This window comes from Myxocyprinus asiaticus, chromosome 18 (genome assembly GCF_019703515.2).
Source record: "Myxocyprinus asiaticus isolate MX2 ecotype Aquarium Trade chromosome 18, UBuf_Myxa_2, whole genome shotgun sequence".
NCBI lineage: Eukaryota > Metazoa > Chordata > Actinopteri > Cypriniformes > Catostomidae > Myxocyprinus > Myxocyprinus asiaticus.
Window position 1 is genome coordinate 29,926,440 of NC_059361.1, and position 21,222 is coordinate 29,947,661.

A 21,222-nucleotide genomic window follows, 5' to 3' on the forward strand; every position below is an offset into this window, starting at 1 on the left:
TCATTTCTTCATTGCTATCATCCATCTCAGGCAGTGTATGATGGCCCTGTGGTTGTGACCCCGGCTTCGTTCTCCACTCGTCCTCTCAAGGCTTATGCTGTGAGTTGCCTGCAAATTAGAATATATGTGTAAATATGTGTGTATGCTGGTGGACGATGTACACTGTAGACATGCAGCTGTTTCACTGATGCAGGTAATTGAGGTTATAGTGGGCATCTCTGCTGTATTTGGAGGAATTATTTCTCTCAATTTGGGCGCTCTGCTCCCAGAACCATACCTCTCTGTCACTTTCTTCTGGATTCAGGTAGCTGTGAGTATTGATTTAAAAAAATATTATTACATTTTAATCCAGTTGATAATCCTCTAACATTAGAACCATTCAATGCAATATCGGTTCGCTGCTAAATTGTTTATGTGTGTGATACCCCTGCAGTGTTTTCCCAGTGCCATTGCCAGCCATGTGGTGGCAGAATACCCCAGCAAGGGTCTGGTGAGTCACCATCAGGGTCTCTTCAGCATTAAAGCAGCCCAGACAAACGTCCCTGCAGGACAATCACCATTCTCATTAATTTAGCCTGTCCGTCTGAATTTTCTAAAGAGTAGTTTTCTCTAAGGACTTTTTCTTGCTCCCTTGGTCTCTCTCTTTGTCTCTCATTCCACACATTCTGCTGTAGGTGGAAATGCTGATTGCTATAAGTAGTGTGACCTCACCACTCCTTTTCTCAGCCTCTGGATTCTTGTCTAACAGCGTGATCAATTTTATAGAGATCTTTCTGCATGAACTACCATTAGCGAAAGTAAGTTCAGTGTTATTTCTGTGCACTGAATCAAATCAAATCAAATCAGTACCAATATGTCAGGGGTCCCCCTTTTGGCCCCTGGCATATTGAGAATAGTTGACCCAAAAAGGAAAATTGTGTCACAATTTAATCACCCTCATGCTGTTTCAAACCCCAAAATTCTGTAATTTTGTGGAACAGAAAAGGAGAATGTGATGAATCTTCATGCAGCTCTTTTGTATACAGTGACAGTTCATAGTGACCAGGTTTGTCAAGCTGTCACATCTGTGTGCCACCTTATTTGATTTGAGACATTTTTTTTAGTTAAAATCAAATCAAATCACTTTATTGTCACTCAACCAAGTACACAAGTGCAACAGTGGGTGAAAGTCTTGGGTGCAGTTCTGAGCAACATAGCAGTCATGACAGTGATGAGACATATACCAATTTGCAATAAACATCAGATTTACACAACAAAATTTACACATCTAATATACACATAATTACACACAACACAATATACAATGTACATTATACAATACACATAATATAGAATACACATACACACAATATAGAATACACAGTATACAATAAAAATAGTAAAGTATATATAAAATATATAGTAGGTTGTATTGTGCTGTATTGACATTCAGGCTGTCAGTTGATAGTCACTTGCCAGTGTGTTGTTAAGAGAGAATATAATTTATGACAGTCCAGTGTGAGATAATAAGATTAATAATGTGCAGTGCTGATGTATATTGATCGTGAGAGATCAAGAGTTCAAAAGTCTGATTGCTTGGGGGAAGGAACCGTCATGAAGTCGGCTGGTGCGGGTCCTGATGCTGCGATACTGCCTGCCTGATGGTAGCAGTGAGAGCAGCCCATGGCTCAGTTGGCTGGAGTCTTTGATGTTCCTCCGAGCTTTTTTCACACACCGTCTGGTATATATGTCCTGGAGGGAGGGAAGCTCACCTCCGATGATGTGTCTGGCAGTTCGCACCACCCTTTGCAGGGCTTTGCGGTTGAGGGCAGTGCTGTTGCAATCAGGTTGCTCTCTACAGTGCTGATGTAGAACTGTGTGAGGATGTGGTGGTTCATTCCAAATTTCCTCTGGTGAGCCTTCTTCACAACGACCTCAGTGTGGACGGACCATTTGAGATCCTCTGTGATGTGGACACCGAGGAACTTGAAGCTGCTGACTCTCTCCACTGGTGCTCCATTGATGGTGATGGGGCTGTGTTCTCTGTCTTTTCTCCTGAAGTCCACCACAAGCTCCTTGGTCTTACTGATGTTGAGGGAAAGGTTGTGTTCCTGACACCAGCATGTCAGAGTGTGTACCTCCTCTCTGTAGGCTGTTTCATCGTTGTCAGTGATCAGACCTACCACCGTCATATCAGCAGCAAACTTAATGATGGTATTGGAGCTGTGTGTTGCCACACAGTCATGTGTGTACAGGGAATACAGGAGTGGGCTGAGAACACAGCCCTGCAGGGCTCCAGTGTTGAGGGTCAGTGATGTTGCTGTCCATTCTAACCACCTGGCGTCCACCTGACAGGAAATCCAGGATCCAGCTGCACAGCAAGCTGTTTAAGCCCAGAGCCTGGAGTTTCACATCAAGCTTGGAGGGCACTATGGTGTTGAATGCTGAGCTGTAGTCTACAAACAGCATTCTCACATATGTGTTCTTTTTTTCCAGGTGGGAGAGAGCAGTGTGTAGTTTAGATGCAATGGCATCATCAGTGGAGTGGCTGTTGCAGTATGCAAACTGCAGTGAGTCCAGTGAGGCAGGCAGCACAGAGCAGATGTAATCTCTGATTAGTCTCTCAAAGCATTTGCTGATGATGGGGGTCAGAGCAACAGGACGCCAGTCATTTAAGCAAGTGATTTTGGATTGCTTTGGTACAGGCACAATGGTGGACATTTTAAAGCATGTGGGGACCACAGAAAAGGAGAGGGAAAGGTTGAAAATGTCCGTAAAAACACCAGCCAGTTGGTCCGCACACGCTATGATGACGTGGCCCGGAATACCGTCTGAACCCGCGGCTTTAAGAATATTCACCCGTCAGAAGGATCGGGTTACATCCGCTACAGAGACGGTGAGTGAACTAATCTCTGTAGCTTCGGCCGCGAGAGCTCTCTCCATGAGGGTGGTGTTATTTCCCTTGAAACGAGCATAAAAAGTATTAAGCTCATCTGGGAGATAGGCAGCGGTGTTCACAGTGGAGTTTTTATTCCCTCTGAAGTCCGTGATGATATTACTTCCCTGCCACATGCTTCTAGAGACTGTGGTGTTGAACTGTCCTTCAATCTTGTCCCTGTACTGGCGTTTGGCTGCTCTGATAGTTTTGCGGAGGGCATAACTAGTTTTTTTATGCTCCTCCGCGTTTCCTGAATTAAAAGCGGAGGTCCGCGCATTAAGTGCCGCACGAACATCGCTATTAATCCACGGTTTTTGGTTCGGGTAGATCCGTATAGAACGGCATGAGATACATTACACCTCAGATACATTCTCTTTTTTACACCCATTTTAGAGGTTGTTTGAAGTGCGTTAAGGCTGTGAACAGTCTTGTAGCATAGAATCTGATTGGTCTGACTAGCACTGGATCGTTCTGAGGGCGAGTGCTTCCTGTTTCACTTTCTGCCTGTAAGTGGGCAGAAGCAGAACGGAAGAGTGGTCCAATTTGCAAAATGGTGGGTGGGAGAGGGATTTGTAGCCATCCCGGAAGGGAGAGTAGCAATGGTCCAAAACCCGGTCCCCTCGTGTGTTGAAATTGATGTGTTGGTAGTATTTCGGTGCTATTGACTTGAAGTTGGCTTTGTTAAAGTCCCCGGTCACAGTGAACGTGGCCTCAGGGTGTGCGGTTTCCTGCTTGCTTATACTCCCATTCCTTGAGTGCCCGGTCTGTGTCGGCTTGTGGGGGGATGTACACAGCCGTGATAATGACCGCTGTGAATTCCCTCAGTAGTCAGAATGGTCGACTCAGAAGCATGAGAAATTCCAGATCAGGAGAGCAGAAAGACTTGTACGTTCTTCTGAACACACCAGGATTTGTTGATCATAAAACATACACCACCTCCTCTGCTTTTACCAGAGAGGTCTTTCACTCTGTCCGCTTGGTGCACGGAGAACACCGCGGGTTCGATGGTTGAGTCTTGAATCTCCGCTGACATCCAAGTTTCTGTAAGGCAGTTAATGCAGCAGTCCATCATCTCGTTGGAAAGAGATCCATGCTCTCAGCTCGCAGAGCTTGTTGTCCAGAGACTGAACATTTGCCAGTAGAATACTGGGTAGCGGGGGTCGATTTGCACGACATCTTTGTCTGATGAGAACGGTGGCTCTCCTTCCCAGACAAAGGGCTCCGCTGGCATGTTTGAAAACAGCATGTCGGCATTGAGGTATTTAAAGTCCAGTTTTCAGTGTGCTATTGCAGAACCAATGTCCAAAAGTGTTTGTCTATCATAGACAATAAGGCAGACAACATCCAAGATAAAAAACATAAGAATTGTAGACAAAACAAACAAACAACTGCAATATTGGGTTGGAGCTCGCAACGCAGCAGCCATACTCGGCACCATCTTGAACGGATCTTGAAATACAGCAAATGAGTGACTTATATGGTGCTTTTATTATGTTTTTGTTTTGTTTTTTGTCCTTGAAAGACATAGGCACTTTTTGTGTTCCATGGTACAAATAACAGCATATGGGTTTGGAACGGCATGAGATACATTACACCTCAGATGCATTCTCTTTCTTACACCCATTTTAGAGGTTGTTTGAAGTGCATTAAGGATGTGAATGTGTGTTGTGAATGCAGCAATCATATGACATACTGCAGCTTGTTCTGATGGGGCTACTGCTGGTGCAGGCACAAGAGCCGTCTCTGCATGGGAGCAACTGAATGGGATGCAAGACATTGTAAGGTAAACACACAAACATACCTTCATATACCATGACTGACAATCATTTTATGAGTACAGGAAATGTGTTGCACTGTGTGTGTTGTATGGTCCTTGTGAATGCACGTAATGTTAACAGAGAGAGACTAATAAACTGAAAACTTTGTACTGCACATTACCCACTGTAGTGTGATGAAAAAACAAGCACCTTGCAATGGCTGAGTTGTTCCGCCCATCTGACTGTGTCACTATGGTGTTTTTTTGATTGACCAGGGATGATGCCAAGGTGGCCATTGGAATATGTCATCGAGTTATTTCTTTTCAATCTCTTGTGTCAGCATTTCCTCTCATGCTTTATTTACAGCAACAGACGTCAAATGGCACACTCGGTAAGTTTGACAAAGACAAGGCATGGAAAGCAGTGGTGGTCCAAATGGCCCAGTAAGCAAAGATACATGAATCAGAAGGCAAAAAATATGGAAAGAAATTGAAAGATGAGTGAGTGGAGAATAAGAATGTTGGCAGGAAAAGCTGCATGGCGGAGATAGTGATTGAACAAACCTTTGTAAGCATGACAGGAAATGGAATGTTACGGATTAAGGAACGTAACTGGAATCATCTGAAACTTGCAATTCTGTCATAACCATCAGCTGACACTATATACTGTATCTGTCAAAGATTTTATTGACTAATTCACAGTTTAGTCAAGAAAAGAACCAAGTCACAAAGTGTGGCAGGTTTTGAGCAAGTTGTGTCTCACAATCATGAATATAGTCTATCACAACAGTGTGAAATATAAATCATGAGCGAATGGCTGAACAACAAAGTATATATGCAAGTAAATTGTAACCTATGCATTTAAAATCCACAGTACTTGTTCTACATTATCTAGATTGAAACTGCACGTATTATATAAGAGATTGGCAGAGTAGGGTCTTAATGAATGATGTCTTTATAAATTCTAACACTCTGTAATGTACCATATTGCAGTTCAGAATGGTACTATATGCTAAGCTGCAGACAACAGTTTCACTTTATTAGATTTAAATTTTGTACAAATGTAAAAATGTAAGTTCTACATTGTAATGGTTTTGAAGATCAGTAAAATTCAGAGGATGTTTTTGTGGAGTGTGAATAATAATTTTAGATAGAGAGACCTTACAGATCTTTAGAAGTAACCTTAAGTGCAAGCAAAAATATTATAATAGAGATCTTTGGAAAATACCCTTTATAAAACTTGAATAAACATTTGTCTCCCCTTGATATATAAATGTTGCCTTAAATATTAGTCGATCTTTATTGTTTGTATTTCCATATATCCAGGGTTGGGGAGTAACAGAATACATGTATCGGGATCACGTATTTAAAATACAAAATATAAGTAACTGTATTCCACTACAGTTACAATTTAAATCATTGGTAATTAGAATACAGTTACATTCAAAAACTATTTTGATTACTGAAGAGATCACTTTGCATTTTATTGTCATTTGTTTCATTTAATATTTAGTCCTTTCAGAAGAAAAAAATTATACATATAAATGATGCGATCCAAAGTGCATTTGAACAGCGGTGAATCACTTTCTTATGACGTGTTACATTCATATGAGCAGACAGAGAAGTAAGTTTGAAGTAAGTTTGGAGCAGAAGAAATAGAAATAAACCTTGTGTAAATTGCCAGCTTTCTAAAATGCTATTTCTAGACATTTTACATGAACGTTACCAGGCACGATCATATTTTTTTATCAAGAAAATTCACGTTGGATCATAATTTCTTTTTTTCTATAAGACCTTTGATATTAGGGTAAAAAACATATTCTTGATAATCATTTTTGTATTGTTTTCCCATAGAAATATCTAAAAATCCTTAAAACAAGATCAATTTGATTTCTCTTGTTTTAGAAACAACACTGCATAAGATATTTAGGTTTTTCAGAGAATGTATTTTTAACATGTGTATTTGTCTTACTGTACTGGCAGAGTTTTTATAGTCAAAACAAGTGAAAAAATCTTCCAGTGCTGAAGAAGTAATCCAAAGTATTTAGAATACGTTACTGACCTTGAGTAATCTAATGGAATACTTTACAAATGACATTTTACAGCATGTATTCTGTAATCTGTAGTGGAATACATTCAAAAGTAACCCTCCCAACCCTGCTTATACCCATACATATTAAATTCCTGAGACAAAAACGATATATGGCTAACAAGCGATGAAAACGAATCTCCTTGAAGGTCTGTCTGCTGATCGAGTAAACCGGAGAAGTGAGAGGTTTGTCAGGGGAGGGCGAGAAGGATGGCGAGAGGCGGAACAAACCGGTGTGTGTGCCCGGATACACGCTGAAGCGGCTCACCCGCACTGCAGATTAACCCTTAAAACGCCAGAGATGCACAACACCGAGTAAAGCTCTAGTCCCCGCATCTGCGTCTTTTGTCTTTGGGTATCTGTCGCTGTGCATTGATCTTTCTCGATACTGATTATTTGATTATGTGCTTCGAGCTGTACACGTTCCTGATTATCATCGACTGGCAGACTGGCACAGGTATGTGACACATCATGAAGACGAGTGTCTATGCAACTCAGTTATCTCACTCTCTCTTTCACTCGTGCTCTATAATGGATAATTTCTGCTATCATTTCTATGCTTTAAGCTGCTGTGTGTCATTCTAACCAGTGATGATGCGGAATCAGCCGATGACTGTAGCACTGGTGGCTGGACAGCTCCTCGTTTGAGCGTAAGTGATGTGCACTGCATGACCTTTCATGGTGCTGAACATTTAACTCTCATAATGTCAATATGTCTGCCCGTGTCATTAAAGATCAGTGGATAAAGCTAGATTTTATCTGAGGCTGTTATGAGTGTTTTATGTTGAAAGCTATACTGAACTGTTGATGCAAGTTTGCATGACAAATTCATAATCAATATCAACTTGTTTGCAAGTTTCATCAGCTGTGAAATACTTATGAAGAGTTTTTTCAGTCTTCTTAGTAGTGTCCCATGGAGGATCTTAATTGCATATCCCCAACTAGGCCAAATTGTTTTAAGTTAATGTAAGATAACACTGTACCTGGCAGAGGTAAAAACGAATTGTTAATTTTTATAGTTTCCTTTAATCAGCGCTATATAGACAATAAAGCTGTAGGATACAATGGCACTAAAGGCTCACCTTAAGGAAAAATTAGCTTTTTTCTGGTCACAGAATGTATCAAGATCAAAAACGTATTTCTTTTTATTGAATATTGATGGAGCAACATATTAGTGTGAAAAGAAATAATAATGGAAGGCTGTTTTGATTAAAATTCCGTTTTTAAAAAAAAGGTGCGAGGGAGTGTGGGGTAAAAGGCCCATACACTTGGGGTAAAAGACCCCCAGGGGGGTTATAGTGAAATCATGTAGATTTAGGGGCAATAGTTATAGTGCAAAATTTGTCAACTAATGCAAATAATTTTGAGACAGCATGATGCTTTTTGGAGAAACAAATTAAGATAATGCTTACACAAAATTACTACTTCAGAAAAGGGTGCATAATTTCCTGTTAATTTCAATCACATGTGGCATTTAATAACATCTCAAGTATTCTTTAAACAGATGAATCACTATTGTTATTGAGTTAATGTGAGCTCACTTTTTAAAAATTTTTCATAACAAATCTATTTTCCCCACTTTAAAATCAATGTGTTTTATAGGGATCTTTAACCACTGCAACAGGGGGGCTTTTTACCCCAAATATTATCCTTTCACTTATTGGACGGTTATTAAAAAACCTTTGATTTAATGACCTTGAACAAAACGAAAATGATAAATAAGCATTTTGTCTCAAAAGAAATTAGTTAATTTCAGGGATTTTCATTAGCTACATAATGTGCAACATTTAAATAAATATAAATTAAATCAGACTGCCTCAGAATCAAACTTTAGACACCACATGCAAAGATCTCATTGATCAGAAAAATTTTGCAGTGTATACTGACAAACAGATGTTTAGGAAAGCGCTGTGGTATTTTGTGTTGCTATTTAATATTTTGAGAGAAAAAGAAAAATCAAAAGGAACTTTTTTCCCCTTTTAGCACCCTTGTACCCTATGTTTCAATCAGTGAAATGTAGATTTTTTTCAGCTAATTAAATCTATAACCTGACGAAATTTAAAGCACATCGAAGATTAAAACAATATAACCAAAATTACCCTAAACCCAGAAATAAATATTTGTGCACGTGCCATCCATCCTAACACTGCCAGCAGGAGAGAAACAAAGAAAACAAATGTCGCCCAAGAGAGAGAGAGAGAGAGAGCAGTGGTGGGTCATAGGGGAATTCAGTCTTGTTGTTGAGATTGAAGGACATTTATTCAACCCTTCATTAATCCTGCATTTAATACACACACTTGCGCACACACAGGAAGTGATGCAACACATCAACAGGTGGCCTAAAAGCAATACTGGGTTTAGCATTTCTAAGTGTGGGGTAACCTTCGCCATCTTTTTTAAAAAACTGAATTTTAATCAAAACAACCTTCTGTTAATATTTATTTTCACACAAATTATGTTGCTCCAACAATATTCAATAAAAAATGTTGTGACCAGAAAAAAGCAAATTTTCCTTAAGGTGTGCCTTTAGCCCTGTTGTACCCTATACAGTATACATATTACATTTTTATAAATATTGTTTGATTTTTATTTCAACTTCAGTTGAAACTTAAATTCAGTCCATTCAGTGGAACTATGCGTATCCGAAAACTGATTTATTCCATGCCAAAAATAATTGTATGGAAATGTAAGTTAATACAGATATTAAGTTTACTTAACGTAACTTGTTATAGAGGAGCATGCTTGCTTTGTCAGGAGTTCCTGCCTGTTTTTTCTATCTGTTTGTTAAAAAGCAGTACCTTCTTAAATTTTTGACCTCAAAGCAAGGTGTATTGATTTTAAAATGTATGAGCTTCCTTCTATAGCTGAAAAACATCCAATAAAACCTTCCAATGACTGAATACCTTCAGTACAGTGGATTATCTCTGTACTCTAACATGAACTGTCTTGAATGATTTAGACTCTAATAAGGATGTCATTTTGTCCTTGGTGTGACTTGTAAAAGCTAGTGCATGCTCTCAGTGGACTCTCCAGACATGCACACTTCATTGGTCACTGAATTGAAGGAACATGCACTTTCAAGGAGTCTGAACATGCGGAATAAGGTCAAACTACTTTCATAGTTAATATGCCATGTTATCACAAGCATTTTGGTAGCTTTTAATATAACTCAAATGTGTATTTTTTCTGGATTTGTAAGCTCTAAATGAACTTTCTTGTTCATTTACAGGTTTTTGGAGAAGTGGAGTGGTTTCTCTGACAGATTCATCTCAGCAGTCCATATGAGCTGCACCAACAACAAATCAACTCTGATTTCCCTCTCTTCAGTCCACCTCTGACAAGATCAGAAAGGGCACAATCCATTAACAGGCCAGCCTTCTCAGGCTGTCCGCAATGCTCTCTTTGTGACTTTTAGAAGATCCACTTTCATCCTTTAAGTCAACACCTCTTACATATACCATAACTCATTATAATATTGCAGGAAACAGCCCTCAGCCAATCCAGTGGCTGACGGGTTAGGAGGAGGAGCTTCAGGAGTGTTTCAGCAGGAGTGTTGTGAGGTTAGTCGCGAGCAGGCTGCTGGTGCCGAATGCAGAATATCCTCGAGCAGAACTTGGACATGGCCACAGCTCTGCTTGCGGGTGAAAAGCTGAAGGAGTTGATCCTGCCAGGTTCCACCCAAGATGAGAAAAGTGGGGTACTCGCTGGTCTCATGGTGCAGCTCAAACTAGAGTTGCCCTTTGACCGGGTCGTAACCATTGGAACTGTCATCATCCCTATACTGCTGGTCACATTAGTGTTCACACGGAACTTTGCAGGTTAGTGGTGTGCCTCAGCGAAAGCATGTTATGCCAGTTTTTCTGGACAAATGTACATGTTCATTAAAGATGACCCTATTTGGATAATATTTGTAGTGCACTTATGGGCACCAAGCTGTAACCAACCTGTGCTGGTTTGCTAGCCAGTTTCAGTTTTGCCAATTTTGTGCCATGCAGTTTCATACCATTCCATCATCTTTGCCACTTATTATTTGAGCAGTGTTTTTCTGTAGCTCAACTGGTAGAGCATGGTCCTAACAATGCAAAGGTTGTGGGTTTGATTTCAAGGGAACAGACAAACTAGCAAAATGTATACTTTGAATGCCCTGTAAGTCACTTTGCATAAAGGCCTCTGCCAAATCCGCAGGGTTGGGAGGGTTACTTTTGAAATGTATTCCACATTACATTCCACATATACATCAAATTGATCTTGTTTTAAGGATTTTTAGATATTTTTACAGGAAAATAATACAAAAATTATTATCAAGAATATGATTTTTGCCCTAATATCAAAGGTCTTAATAGAAAAAAAGAAATTATGATCCAACGTGAATTTTCTTGATAAAAAAATATGATCGAGCCTGGTAACGTGCATGTAAAATGGCTAGAAATAGCATTTTAGCTTAGCGTAAAGCTGACAATTTACATGAGGTTTATTTCTATTTCTTGTGCTCCAAACTTACTTCAAACTTAATTCTCTGTCTGCTCGTATGAATGTAACACATCATAAGAAAATGTTTCCCCGCTGTTCAAATGCACTTTGGATCGCATCATTTATATGTATGCATTCTTACATCTGAAAGGACTAAATATTAAATGAAACAAATGACAATAAAATTCAAAGTAATCTCTTCAGTAATCAAAATACCTTTTAAATGTAACTGTATTCTAAATACCAATGATTTAAATTGTAACTGTAGTGGAATACAGTTACTAATATTTTGAATTTTAAATACGTATTCCCGTTACTTGTATTTCGTTACTCCCCAACTCTGCAAATGCGTGGCATGATACTGTACATACATTCAACTAGGCTTACAACACATTGTCATGAATGTCATGCATGGCAGGAAATTCTATATCAGATATATTTTAGAGTAAGCATTGGGGACTGTGTGCCAATTTTAATTTGTTAGCATCACCTTCTTACCTTTAAGCTTTCACTAACAGCTCTACGGGGCTTTCTTTACTCCTGCTGACCAATGCTGAAGAGGAGGGGTTAAAACACATTGCTTTCTTTGCTAGGGAGATCATGGGGAGATTAAGAAGGAAGAGAGCAGAGAGAGATAAAGATAAAGAGAGGTTGTTTTGGGGAGGTTAACTCTAAATGCTGAGTCAGTCTTACTGCATAGCAGCACCAACCGGCTGAGGCTGAACATCAAGATTCCTCCTGAAGAGAAACATGCAGCATAGTTTAGATCTGAATAACTGTTAGCGATATACTGTACTAACATTCTGGCTTAGAAAGGTTTTTGGCAGCTAAAATTGCCTATTCATCTAATACGAGGGCTGTTACCACTCACGTTGGGAGATTTTCTGGTAGGGAAATAAACCTTAATCATAAACACTTATTGGTGATCAGGAAAGAGTACAAGTCAAGGTCAAACCATCATTCTTTTGGCTGAGGCTGTTTATAAGATCAAATGCAGGGACAGTAGTTTGAATCACAATCTGAAACACTATTACATACAGTATGTTAGTATAAGCACTGATGGGTCTTAAGAAGAGCAAGCAAGAAAGAAGTTATGTCCATCTAGACACACCAAGCATAAAGTATTGCTTTGTGAAACTAGAACATATAACTAAAATTAGACAGTATACACACATATAATAAGTACAGGTATACAGCTAATATCCATAGAGAAAAGAGAGAAAAACATTTTTCTATGGACACTAGAAAATATGACCAAATTGTATTCTAAAATTTGCATTTTTGGTAATGAAAGTTTCATTCTGTTCAGAAGTAAATTCCACTGAGACACATAGTGAAGAGTTAAAGTTGCTGTGAAATAATTAGCCTCTAGCTATGTCCACACAAATGTAGACAAATGTTATTATTGATTCATCACTGGATTGGCCCGTGTTGCAATGTAAGGCTAACCTATTCCTTTTAACAGAAACTTGATGACAGCTCATTACCAGACTCTGCTGAAAAGACCAGCATTGCTGGTGACCATCTTAATTTTGTATTTTGTGTGCTGGTCTTCCCACCAGGCTTCTTAACTTGCTTAGCTTTACCAGAAAGACCATGCCAGTCAACCAACTTCACAAGCTTGGATTTGCTGGTGAAAAACATAGCTATGCTGGTACACCATATAGACCAGCACCAATCCAGCACTAACCAGCATAGACCAGCATGGGAATTGCATGGTTAAGCTTGTCTTTTTAGCACGGGAAACAAGTCCCCTTGGGTATACCGATTGGCAGACTATCCTGGACAGAAGCAGTTGTGGTATTGAACTGATTGCTAAGTGTGGCATAATCCTAATTATTTTCGAAAGAGGGATTCTTATGTTTTCTTGCAGTCAATTAATTGTTTCTTTCCTTTTTAGAGGAATCAATATATTGCTACACCCCACACAACTTCACACGAGATCAGGCCCTATATGCCAGAGGCTACTGCTGGACAGAGCTGCGGGATGCAGTGCCCGGTGTTGACCCTGAACTCCGGCCCTCCCTGTTCGAGCACAAGTTTCTGCCTTATGCTCTGCTGGCCTTCGCAGGCATAATGTACATACCTGCCCTGGGATGGGAGTTCCTGGCCTCCACTCGCCTCACCTCTGAGCTCAACTTCCTCCTTCAAGAGATCGATAACTGCTACCACAGGGCAGCCGAGGGCCGAGCACCCAAGATTGAGAAGCAGATCCAGTCCAAAGGGCCGGGGATTACGGAACGCGAACGACGGGAGATCATTGAGAATGCTGAGAAGGAGAAGAGCCCTGAGCAGAACCTGTTTGAAAAGTATCTAGAACGGCGAGGGCAGAATAATTTTCTGGCTAAGCTGTACCTGGCACGGCATTTAGCCATCATCTGCCTCAGCTCAATCCCCATAACTTACTTGAGTACTTACTATGCCCGTCAGAGGCAGAACGAGTTCACATGTGCCCTGGGTGAGCCACCAGACACTAGCAGCATTCCTGAACTCCGGTTGAGTGTTAATTGCAAGCTGCCAGCTGTGCAGCTCCAGCGCATTATGGCTGCAGTGGATATCGCCTTGCTTTGTACTATGAACCTCATTATCCTTTTGAACTTACTTCATTTGTTTGTGGTGCGCAAGTCCAACTTTGTATTCGACAAGCTGCACAAAGTAGGCATTAAAACACGCAGGCGCTGGCAGAAGTCACAGTTTTGTGACATCAATATTCTAGCCATGTTCTGTAATGAGAACAGAGACCACATTAAGTCTCTCAACAGACTGGATTTCATCACTAATGAGAGTGACCTTATGTATGATAATGTGGTACGGCAGCTGTTGGCAGCATTAGCTCAGTCCAACCACGATGCCACTCCGACAGTGAGAGACTCTGGTATCCAGACTGTTGACCCCAGTATGGACCCGTCTGTACTTGGAGTCGGAGAGCTGGGTGGAGAGCCCTCAGTAATCAAAAGACCCCGCAAGAAGATCAAATGGATCCCTACATCTAACCCTTTGCCACAGTCCTTTAAAGTAAGATCTGACATGAAGCTTTCATTCATTTTAGCACATTTATAAGAAGATTTATAGAACCAATTTTAGTCAGTCATGTTTTTTTACTACTTACTGATCATAACCCCATGTGGAATCACAGGAATTTAAATTAAGTGGTGTATAGCCTACTTTTCTGATGATCCTTCAGTTAGTGGAAATTAACTTATATTTCTGTGATTGAACAGGAACCCCTCACTTTAACCAGATTGGAAAATAGTATAAAGGCAGAAAAACCTAAACCAGTGCGGAGGAAGACTGAAAGCATTATTGCTCCAATTCTGGACAGTAAGAGCACACAATATCCTCCTACTAACAAAGGTAATGCTGGAGTTAAACCTGGTCCAAGTCAATATTGTTTATTTTACTGTGGTTAAAATCCTTTAATCTCTTCTGATCCTGTTTCTAATTTGATTTTTCAGCTGCAGAAACATATAATGTAGAGAAAAAACACACCCTTAATCTCACGCTGGATGTTCATCCTTACATGCTAACCATCCAGAAAGCAAAAGCAGAAACGGTGAACCCAGAGCCACCCCCTGTTGAGCACTCTCTTAATAATGTGTATATTGAGGGCCCACATACAGTTGTCCACGTCTCCTCTTCTCTAACTGGTATGTCTAGATTTTATTTAAGGATTTGTCACCAGGGTAACCAGACCCTCTTGTTGTCTTTCTATGTTTAAATAAGATTCTGCTTGATTTAAAGGTTTTATATCAGTATTACTGAAAATTCTTGGTATATCACCTTTCTATCCCCTTAGAGAATAAAGAGTCTCCTCCACTGTCCACCACCGCCTTCTCCACAGCCACACTCTCCACAACATCCTATATGAATGGTGGTTCAACAAATCTGACCCCTCTGGACTCCCCAAAGGTCAAGAATCCTCTCAATCAGGGGGCCGAACCTGAGAGCCAACCTGGGCCTTTTAGCAGAAACCCCTCGCACCCGCTACTGAGCATCCATCACTCCTTGTATGAGGAAGAGGAGGAGCAAAGCAGAAGGGACAGACTAGCCAGACCTGGCGAACTGATTGCTGCTGGAGAGTGCTGAAGTCAAATCAGATAAACATGCACATACTCACACACAAATGCAATAGCACTGAGAATATGAATGAAAGCACAAAGGAATGTGCTGGTTTTTAGGGTCATATTTTTGTCTCTCTCGTTATGGGTGGATCTCAGATTAATTCATTTTCAGTGATGACGATTATGGGACATTGAGGCAGGCTGAGATGTTATACAGGTAACATATTTACAATTTAAAGTGACAGACACACTCAGTCATTTTTTTGTTTACAATATGGCTGCATTTACCCTGCAAGGCTTAAAGTCGGCATGAAATGGAAGTTGCGTCCGACTTCTGTATTGTGATGTATTTCCGAGTGAAACAGCTTATCGAACAAGAAAAAAAATGTAAGCAGGATTTGAGTTTATTCATTGGTTGTTGATTGGATTGTGAAAATATGGGCGTTGCATAGCGGAACGGAGGTAGATCTGAATGTGAGTTTGCAGTGGACACACACACCCCTACCACCGTGCTGCTCGAGTCAGAGCCAGTTACAGGTGAAATTGAGCAGCGATCTCAACAGATTTATGATCAAACTGACAACATAAATGCACAAGCACATCACGGTCTTTGCTTACGAAGAGGCTGTAGCCGTTGAAAAACAAGAGAATAAAAGATAACCATATTTTAACGTTTTGAATCACAATACACTATATAAAATAAAATAAAAACACTTACTCATGCTGTGCATCCCAAGATAACTGCTTCAAAAAATATAAATAAATTCCAGAGGCATCCGAAGCATTATATTCATTAGCGATCACCTCAGGTTCAAGCGTGAAATGTCTCAAACACAACCATGAATTCGCCATTATTCCTCCTCATTCGAAATGTAAATTCAAGCCAGCTGACCCATAACCAAGGAAGTGTGGGTTAAGGAATGATAGTTTTGAAGGAAAACAGATGAAAATACACCTTGCCATCTTCACCAACATGCGATTGATGTTTTGTTCACCTTTACGCAAGGTTGTGGAAATTATAAGAAAGGGGCGGGGTTTAAGCGGACTAAATGATTGGAGAAGTCCTGCATACGTCACCAGAGAGAAGTCTGTCGTTTCACCGGAAGATCGAGTTATGACATTTTGATTAAAGATTACAAGGTCAAAAAAATTTTAATAAAATAAAACATATGCATGGATGAATCATTCACAGTAAGATGATGGGGCCGTGGCCGAGCGACGTCTGTGGAGAGTGAGGCCAGGAGAGGAAGAATGGTAAGGATTGACACCTGTGGGAAATTAATTCTTACAGCTGTTTTGTGTTGCAGTGAGAGCTGGAGAGAGATAAAAGGGCAATCCAAACCGCCGGAGGAGAGAGAGAGAGAGAGAGAGAGAGAGAGAGAGAGAGAGAGACGCACACAGCAGAGTGTTCTGTGTGTTTTTGTATTGCTGAAAAGCAAACCCTTGTGTGTCACTGAAAAGTGGAGAAATAAAAGTCTTATGTTAGATGTTTACCTGGCTTCCGGTTCCAAAAGAAAAAGCTAGAAACAAAGAAAAAGCTAGAACAAAGAAACAACAAAGAAAGCTAGAAATGTATCACAAAGATCAGTAACATGCATTTAGAAAATAGGTGGGGTGAATTTTTATTTCATGCTGACTTTAATGCACAGTTCCAATCTTTTGACCATATCCAATTTTTTGTCTTGTCTGTTAACATTCACTTAAGTAATAACCGACATGTGTTTACATTAATTACCTGCCAAGCTGCAGTAGGCTGTTAGTCAGCACTATTTTGCGTTGTTAGAACTATGAATCGCAACAAACATGCTATTATTTTACTTTCAAATTTTTCTTGGAAATATCGATAAACCTTACAAGAATACAATTAATTCTTCAAAGACAACTCACTCCACAATTCTCACGCAAGAATTCCCAGGCATGCATTCATTAACCTTACTTTTAACAGAGAGTGATTTAATAAAAGTCACATAACTTTGATCACGTTTATATGCACAACACAGATTACGGTAATTTTCCAAATGAATTTAATTACAAGCCTTTATTCCCTCAAAAAAAAAAAAAATAAATAAAAAAACGTTTCAATGCTCAGTAAAGTACATTTATTCAGAATATTCCTGTTCACGTTTCGGATAAACGAAAACATGCTTGTTCTTTTACCACACTATTCCCTGCGGCTGGCTCTTGTCTTTCATTACACTGCATTTTGCTAAATCTGCACATTTAATTCAAACAAATAATTTTCATTGATGTCCTCTATATTATGTTAAAATGTGTACTCATAAGAATTAGCCTCAAATGTATCATAAAGCTTTCTGATGAACTTACGGGGCTCTCATCTATTTGTGTACTGATTTATGCTCTTTTTCTTTTTTTTTTTTTGTAGCCTAATGTTTGTCTCCTTGCAGTTAAATGAGTGCTTGACATTTCATTATTGATTGACATCTTGTACATCCAGAATAACGTTGTTATATACACTCACTGAGCACTTTATTAGGAACACAATGGTCCTAATAAAGTTCCAGATGTGCACTTCTACTGTTGTAGCCCAACTGCCTCAAGGTTTGACGTGTAGTGCATTCTGAGATGTTATTCTGCTCACAACAATTGTACAGAATGGCTATCTGAGTTACCGTAGCCTTCCTGTCAGTCTGGCCATTGTCCTTTGACCTCTCTCATCAACAAGGCATTTCCGGCCGCAAAATTGCCACTCACTGGATGTTTTTTTTTTTTTTTTTTTTTTTGGCACAATTCTGAGTAAACTCTAGAGACTGTTGTGTGTGAAAATCCCAGGAGATCAGCAGTTACAGAAATGCTCAACCTAGACGGTCTGGCACCAACAATCATGCCATGGTCGAAATCAATGAGATCACATTTTATCCCCATTCTAATGGTTGATGTGAACATTAACTGTAGCTCCTGACCCGTGTCTGCATGATTTTATGCATTGCACTGCTGCAACAAGATTAGCTGATTAGATAATCACATGAAGGTGTACAGGTTTTCCTAATAAAGTGCTCAGTGAGTGTATGTAAAGACATAAACTAAAATAATGTTTCAGCAGACAATAATGTCAGAAAAACAAGGAGAATTGGGTACGAATGTTTAGACGTAGGTCAGATGTGCAGATATCGTGTATCTGATTTTAAAATAACATAACCACAACCTCACATCAGATGCGAAAAAATCAGATCTCAGATCATTTTTTATGTTTACATGAGTGCAACAATATCCAATCCGTGTCAGTTTTGAGTTAAAAAATCTCATTTTTTGTTACAGTGTAAATGCAGCCTATGTTGTGCTTTGGGGGTCAAGGGTTTGGCTGGTTAGTTTCAGCAGTTAGCTCCTGCAGGTAGATGCCACAATTACACCATTATGCATATGTTTTTCCATAGACCTTAGTCAGGGTAGTAAACAACCATATTGAATTTTGTGTGGATGTAAATGAGGCTGTGACTGATAGATAGAATTACAGTCTGTATCATACAAATAATTTATGGATGGATGACACCTAAAGAGGGGGGACACCCAAGACCTTGGTGCTCACCATATGGTCTAATGAGTCCTCAATTAATAACATTTGTAACATGTTATTTATTAATAGCATTCTTATAACATTATAAGAACATTCTAATAACATTCCAAATGAAGGCAGAGGCACATCAAAGTTTTGCACAAGCACGATTTGTTCATTTATGACATTAAATTCAATGCAGTTTCATGTACTTTTACACAGCACATTTTTCACAAATTTCAAGAGGTATCCAACGCAATATACTGTATGTATTCTTAAAATATGCAACCTCACTTTATTATTGTTGCAATAATATGCAGATTTGGAATGTATATACTGAGCTGTATAGAAAAAAAGTAGTTTTTACAATAATGTGAAATATTTTAGGCATTTTCCTTGTTCAAAAATTATCATCACTAATTTACAAAACACATGGCTTGTTTCTCCACACACCTTTGGTGCACTTATTTAATGGAATCGAATCACTCTGGGTCAAAGTGTTTAAAGACATTAAATTCTAGGTAATCTGAAAACAAATGGATCCTTATACCAGCTTTTTTGAACTGACAGGGTTGTTTAGCAAAGTTCTGTTTGACTGTTTCAAACTGAAGAGGAAACAATGCTTTTGATAGACACCATTGCATGAACCACATCTCGTGTATATTGTCATTCTGCCTTTGTAAATCCACTCAAATTCATATTCACTGATGCACCTTGTGGTGATGTACGTATAAGAAATAGCCTGCCAAAAACACCCTTATTACACTCTGATTGTGTGGATGCAAAAAGCGCACCAGAACTCATAACAATTAGAATCCCAGAGCACATACTGTATAACCACATGGCATGAGATTGATATTGGGAAAATAACTATTGCAGCTCACAGTATTTCTAGCACATACCATGATCAGAGTGCAATACTTAGGTAATGATTTTATGATAAAAGGAACACAGACCATGAATGATAATACCATTAAAGTGGAAAGAACCATGGCTCCTTTTCTAGACTTGAATTTGTAGATCTGAAAAATTTTGTGATGGTATGTTGGGTGGGTGCTAATCTGTGAATGTTTGAACTGCACAATGTTTGAATCGCACTTAGTCTTTGAGCCGACATGTCCAAATGGTGTTAGACTGTATCAGATGTCTTAAAATCATTGGTCATGTTTCCAGACACACATCACATTTGTTACTTATTATGTTGAAGGGTAAAGTTGTAACTGAATATTTTTTGTAGTGCCATAATATGTTTTTATTGCTTTTATTATTTTGTTTCTATTTCTGTGCCACAAACTAAATTGGAATTTCTTTACAAAAAAAAAAAAAACGTGTATATACATATTCATGGAGCTGCAGCATTTCAACCAAATAACCTGCTTTTAGAAATCAATTAGACTATGCTAAAAAAGAGAAAAGATTATATTATCACATGGTTTGTATACGGCATGTCCAGTTGTTAATTAAACTCATGTTACATTATTTAAACTGGAAAAAAATATACAAATGATTTGAATAATTTGAACTCTCACCTACTCTTGCACAGGTCAGCCCTTTATCTTTACAGCTGTCTGACCTACTGCAATTCATGTAACGTGATATAAAAGCACTTTGTAGAAGAACTGTCCCACAAATGTGTGTTAGATGAGGTATCTCTGTTATAGGTGAACAAAGCTCATAATTTAATTTAAAGCAAGGAGTTCATAGGATTTGGGGAGGTATTGTGTATCTGTGGTGAATTGTAGTCACAGAGAAATGTAGTCTTTCTTGATTGCTTTAATATAACATGACTAGCATCGATAAATTGCATTTTGAAAAAGGATGTAATGTTTACATTAAAGGGATAGTTCACCCAAAAAATGAAAATTCTCTCATAATTTACTCACCCTCATGACATCCCAGATGTGTATGACTTTCTCTCTTCTGGTGAACACCAACGAAGATTTTTAGAAGAGTATCTCAGCTCTGTAGGTCCATACAATGCAAGTGAATGGGGTCCAAAACTTTGAAGCTTCAAAAAGCACATAAAGTCAGAATAAAAGAAATTAATATGACTCCAATAGTTTAATCTATATCTTAAGATCCAATCGGTTTTGGGTGAGAACAGACCAAAATGCAATTAAATTTTCACTATAAACCTTGACATCAGCAGTCTCCTTGGTGATCATGATTTTAATCCTGATTACATTTCCTAGCACATCTAGAACTCTGGCATGTGTCAAGCACTAGGAAGTGTAATTGAGCTTGAAATCATGATCGTGCCTAGAGACTGCAATGACAAGATGTACAGTGAAAAATTAGTTACATTTTGGTCTATTCTCACCCAAAATCGATTGGATCGCTGCAGAAGAAAGAAAGTAATAAACATCTGTGATGGCATGAGGGTGAGTAAATGATGAGAGAATTTTCATTTTTTTGTGT

At 39.1% G+C, this 21,222-nt stretch overlaps 2 protein-coding genes across 5 annotated transcripts; both read left to right on the top strand.

Annotated features, from left to right (window-relative positions):
• Positions 1-48: 48 nt before the first annotated feature.
• On the top strand, positions 49-5,146 carry LOC127455923 (membrane protein MLC1-like). The gene is made up of 6 exons (XM_051724106.1): positions 49-99; positions 177-310; positions 434-490; positions 675-797; positions 4,595-4,700; positions 5,041-5,146. The coding sequence occupies exons 2-5, from the start codon at positions 188-190 to the stop codon at positions 4,676-4,678; spliced, it is 387 nt and encodes a 128-aa protein (XP_051580066.1). The 5' UTR covers positions 49-99; positions 177-187; the 3' UTR covers positions 4,679-4,700; positions 5,041-5,146.
• Positions 4,958-20,655, top strand: LOC127455898 (pannexin-2-like). 4 transcript variants are annotated; one of them, XM_051724073.1, is made up of 7 exons: positions 4,958-7,412; positions 9,722-9,866; positions 9,992-10,580; positions 13,133-14,247; positions 14,454-14,586; positions 14,688-14,879; positions 15,029-20,655. In XM_051724073.1, exons 3-7 carry the CDS (start codon positions 10,352-10,354, stop codon positions 15,316-15,318), a joined length of 1,959 nt encoding a protein of 652 aa, XP_051580033.1. In that variant the 5' UTR covers positions 4,958-7,412; positions 9,722-9,866; positions 9,992-10,351; the 3' UTR covers positions 15,319-20,655. The 4 variants fall into 4 exon arrangements, with proteins under 4 accessions (XP_051580033.1, XP_051580032.1, XP_051580034.1 ...); XM_051724072.1 differs by having other exon boundaries at positions 9,767-9,866; XM_051724074.1 differs by having other exon boundaries at positions 9,771-9,866.
• Positions 20,656-21,222: the final 567 nt, after the last annotated feature.

Coding starts and splice junctions, on each gene's coding strand:
- LOC127455923 (XM_051724106.1), top strand. CDS start 188: ATGCAGGTAATTGAGGTTATAGTGGGCATCTCTGCTGTATTTGGAGGA. Junction 311..433: donor TCTTCTGGATTCAGGTAGCT/GTGAGTATTGAT, acceptor ATACCCCTGCAG/TGTTTTCCCAGTGCCATTGC. Junction 491..674: donor AATACCCCAGCAAGGGTCTG/GTGAGTCACCAT, acceptor ATTCTGCTGTAG/GTGGAAATGCTGATTGCTAT.
- LOC127455898 (XM_051724073.1), top strand. CDS start 10,352: ATGCAGAATATCCTCGAGCAGAACTTGGACATGGCCACAGCTCTGCTT. Junction 10,581..13,132: donor GTTCACACGGAACTTTGCAG/GTTAGTGGTGTG, acceptor TTTCCTTTTTAG/AGGAATCAATATATTGCTAC. Junction 14,248..14,453: donor CTTTGCCACAGTCCTTTAAA/GTAAGATCTGAC, acceptor GTGATTGAACAG/GAACCCCTCACTTTAACCAG.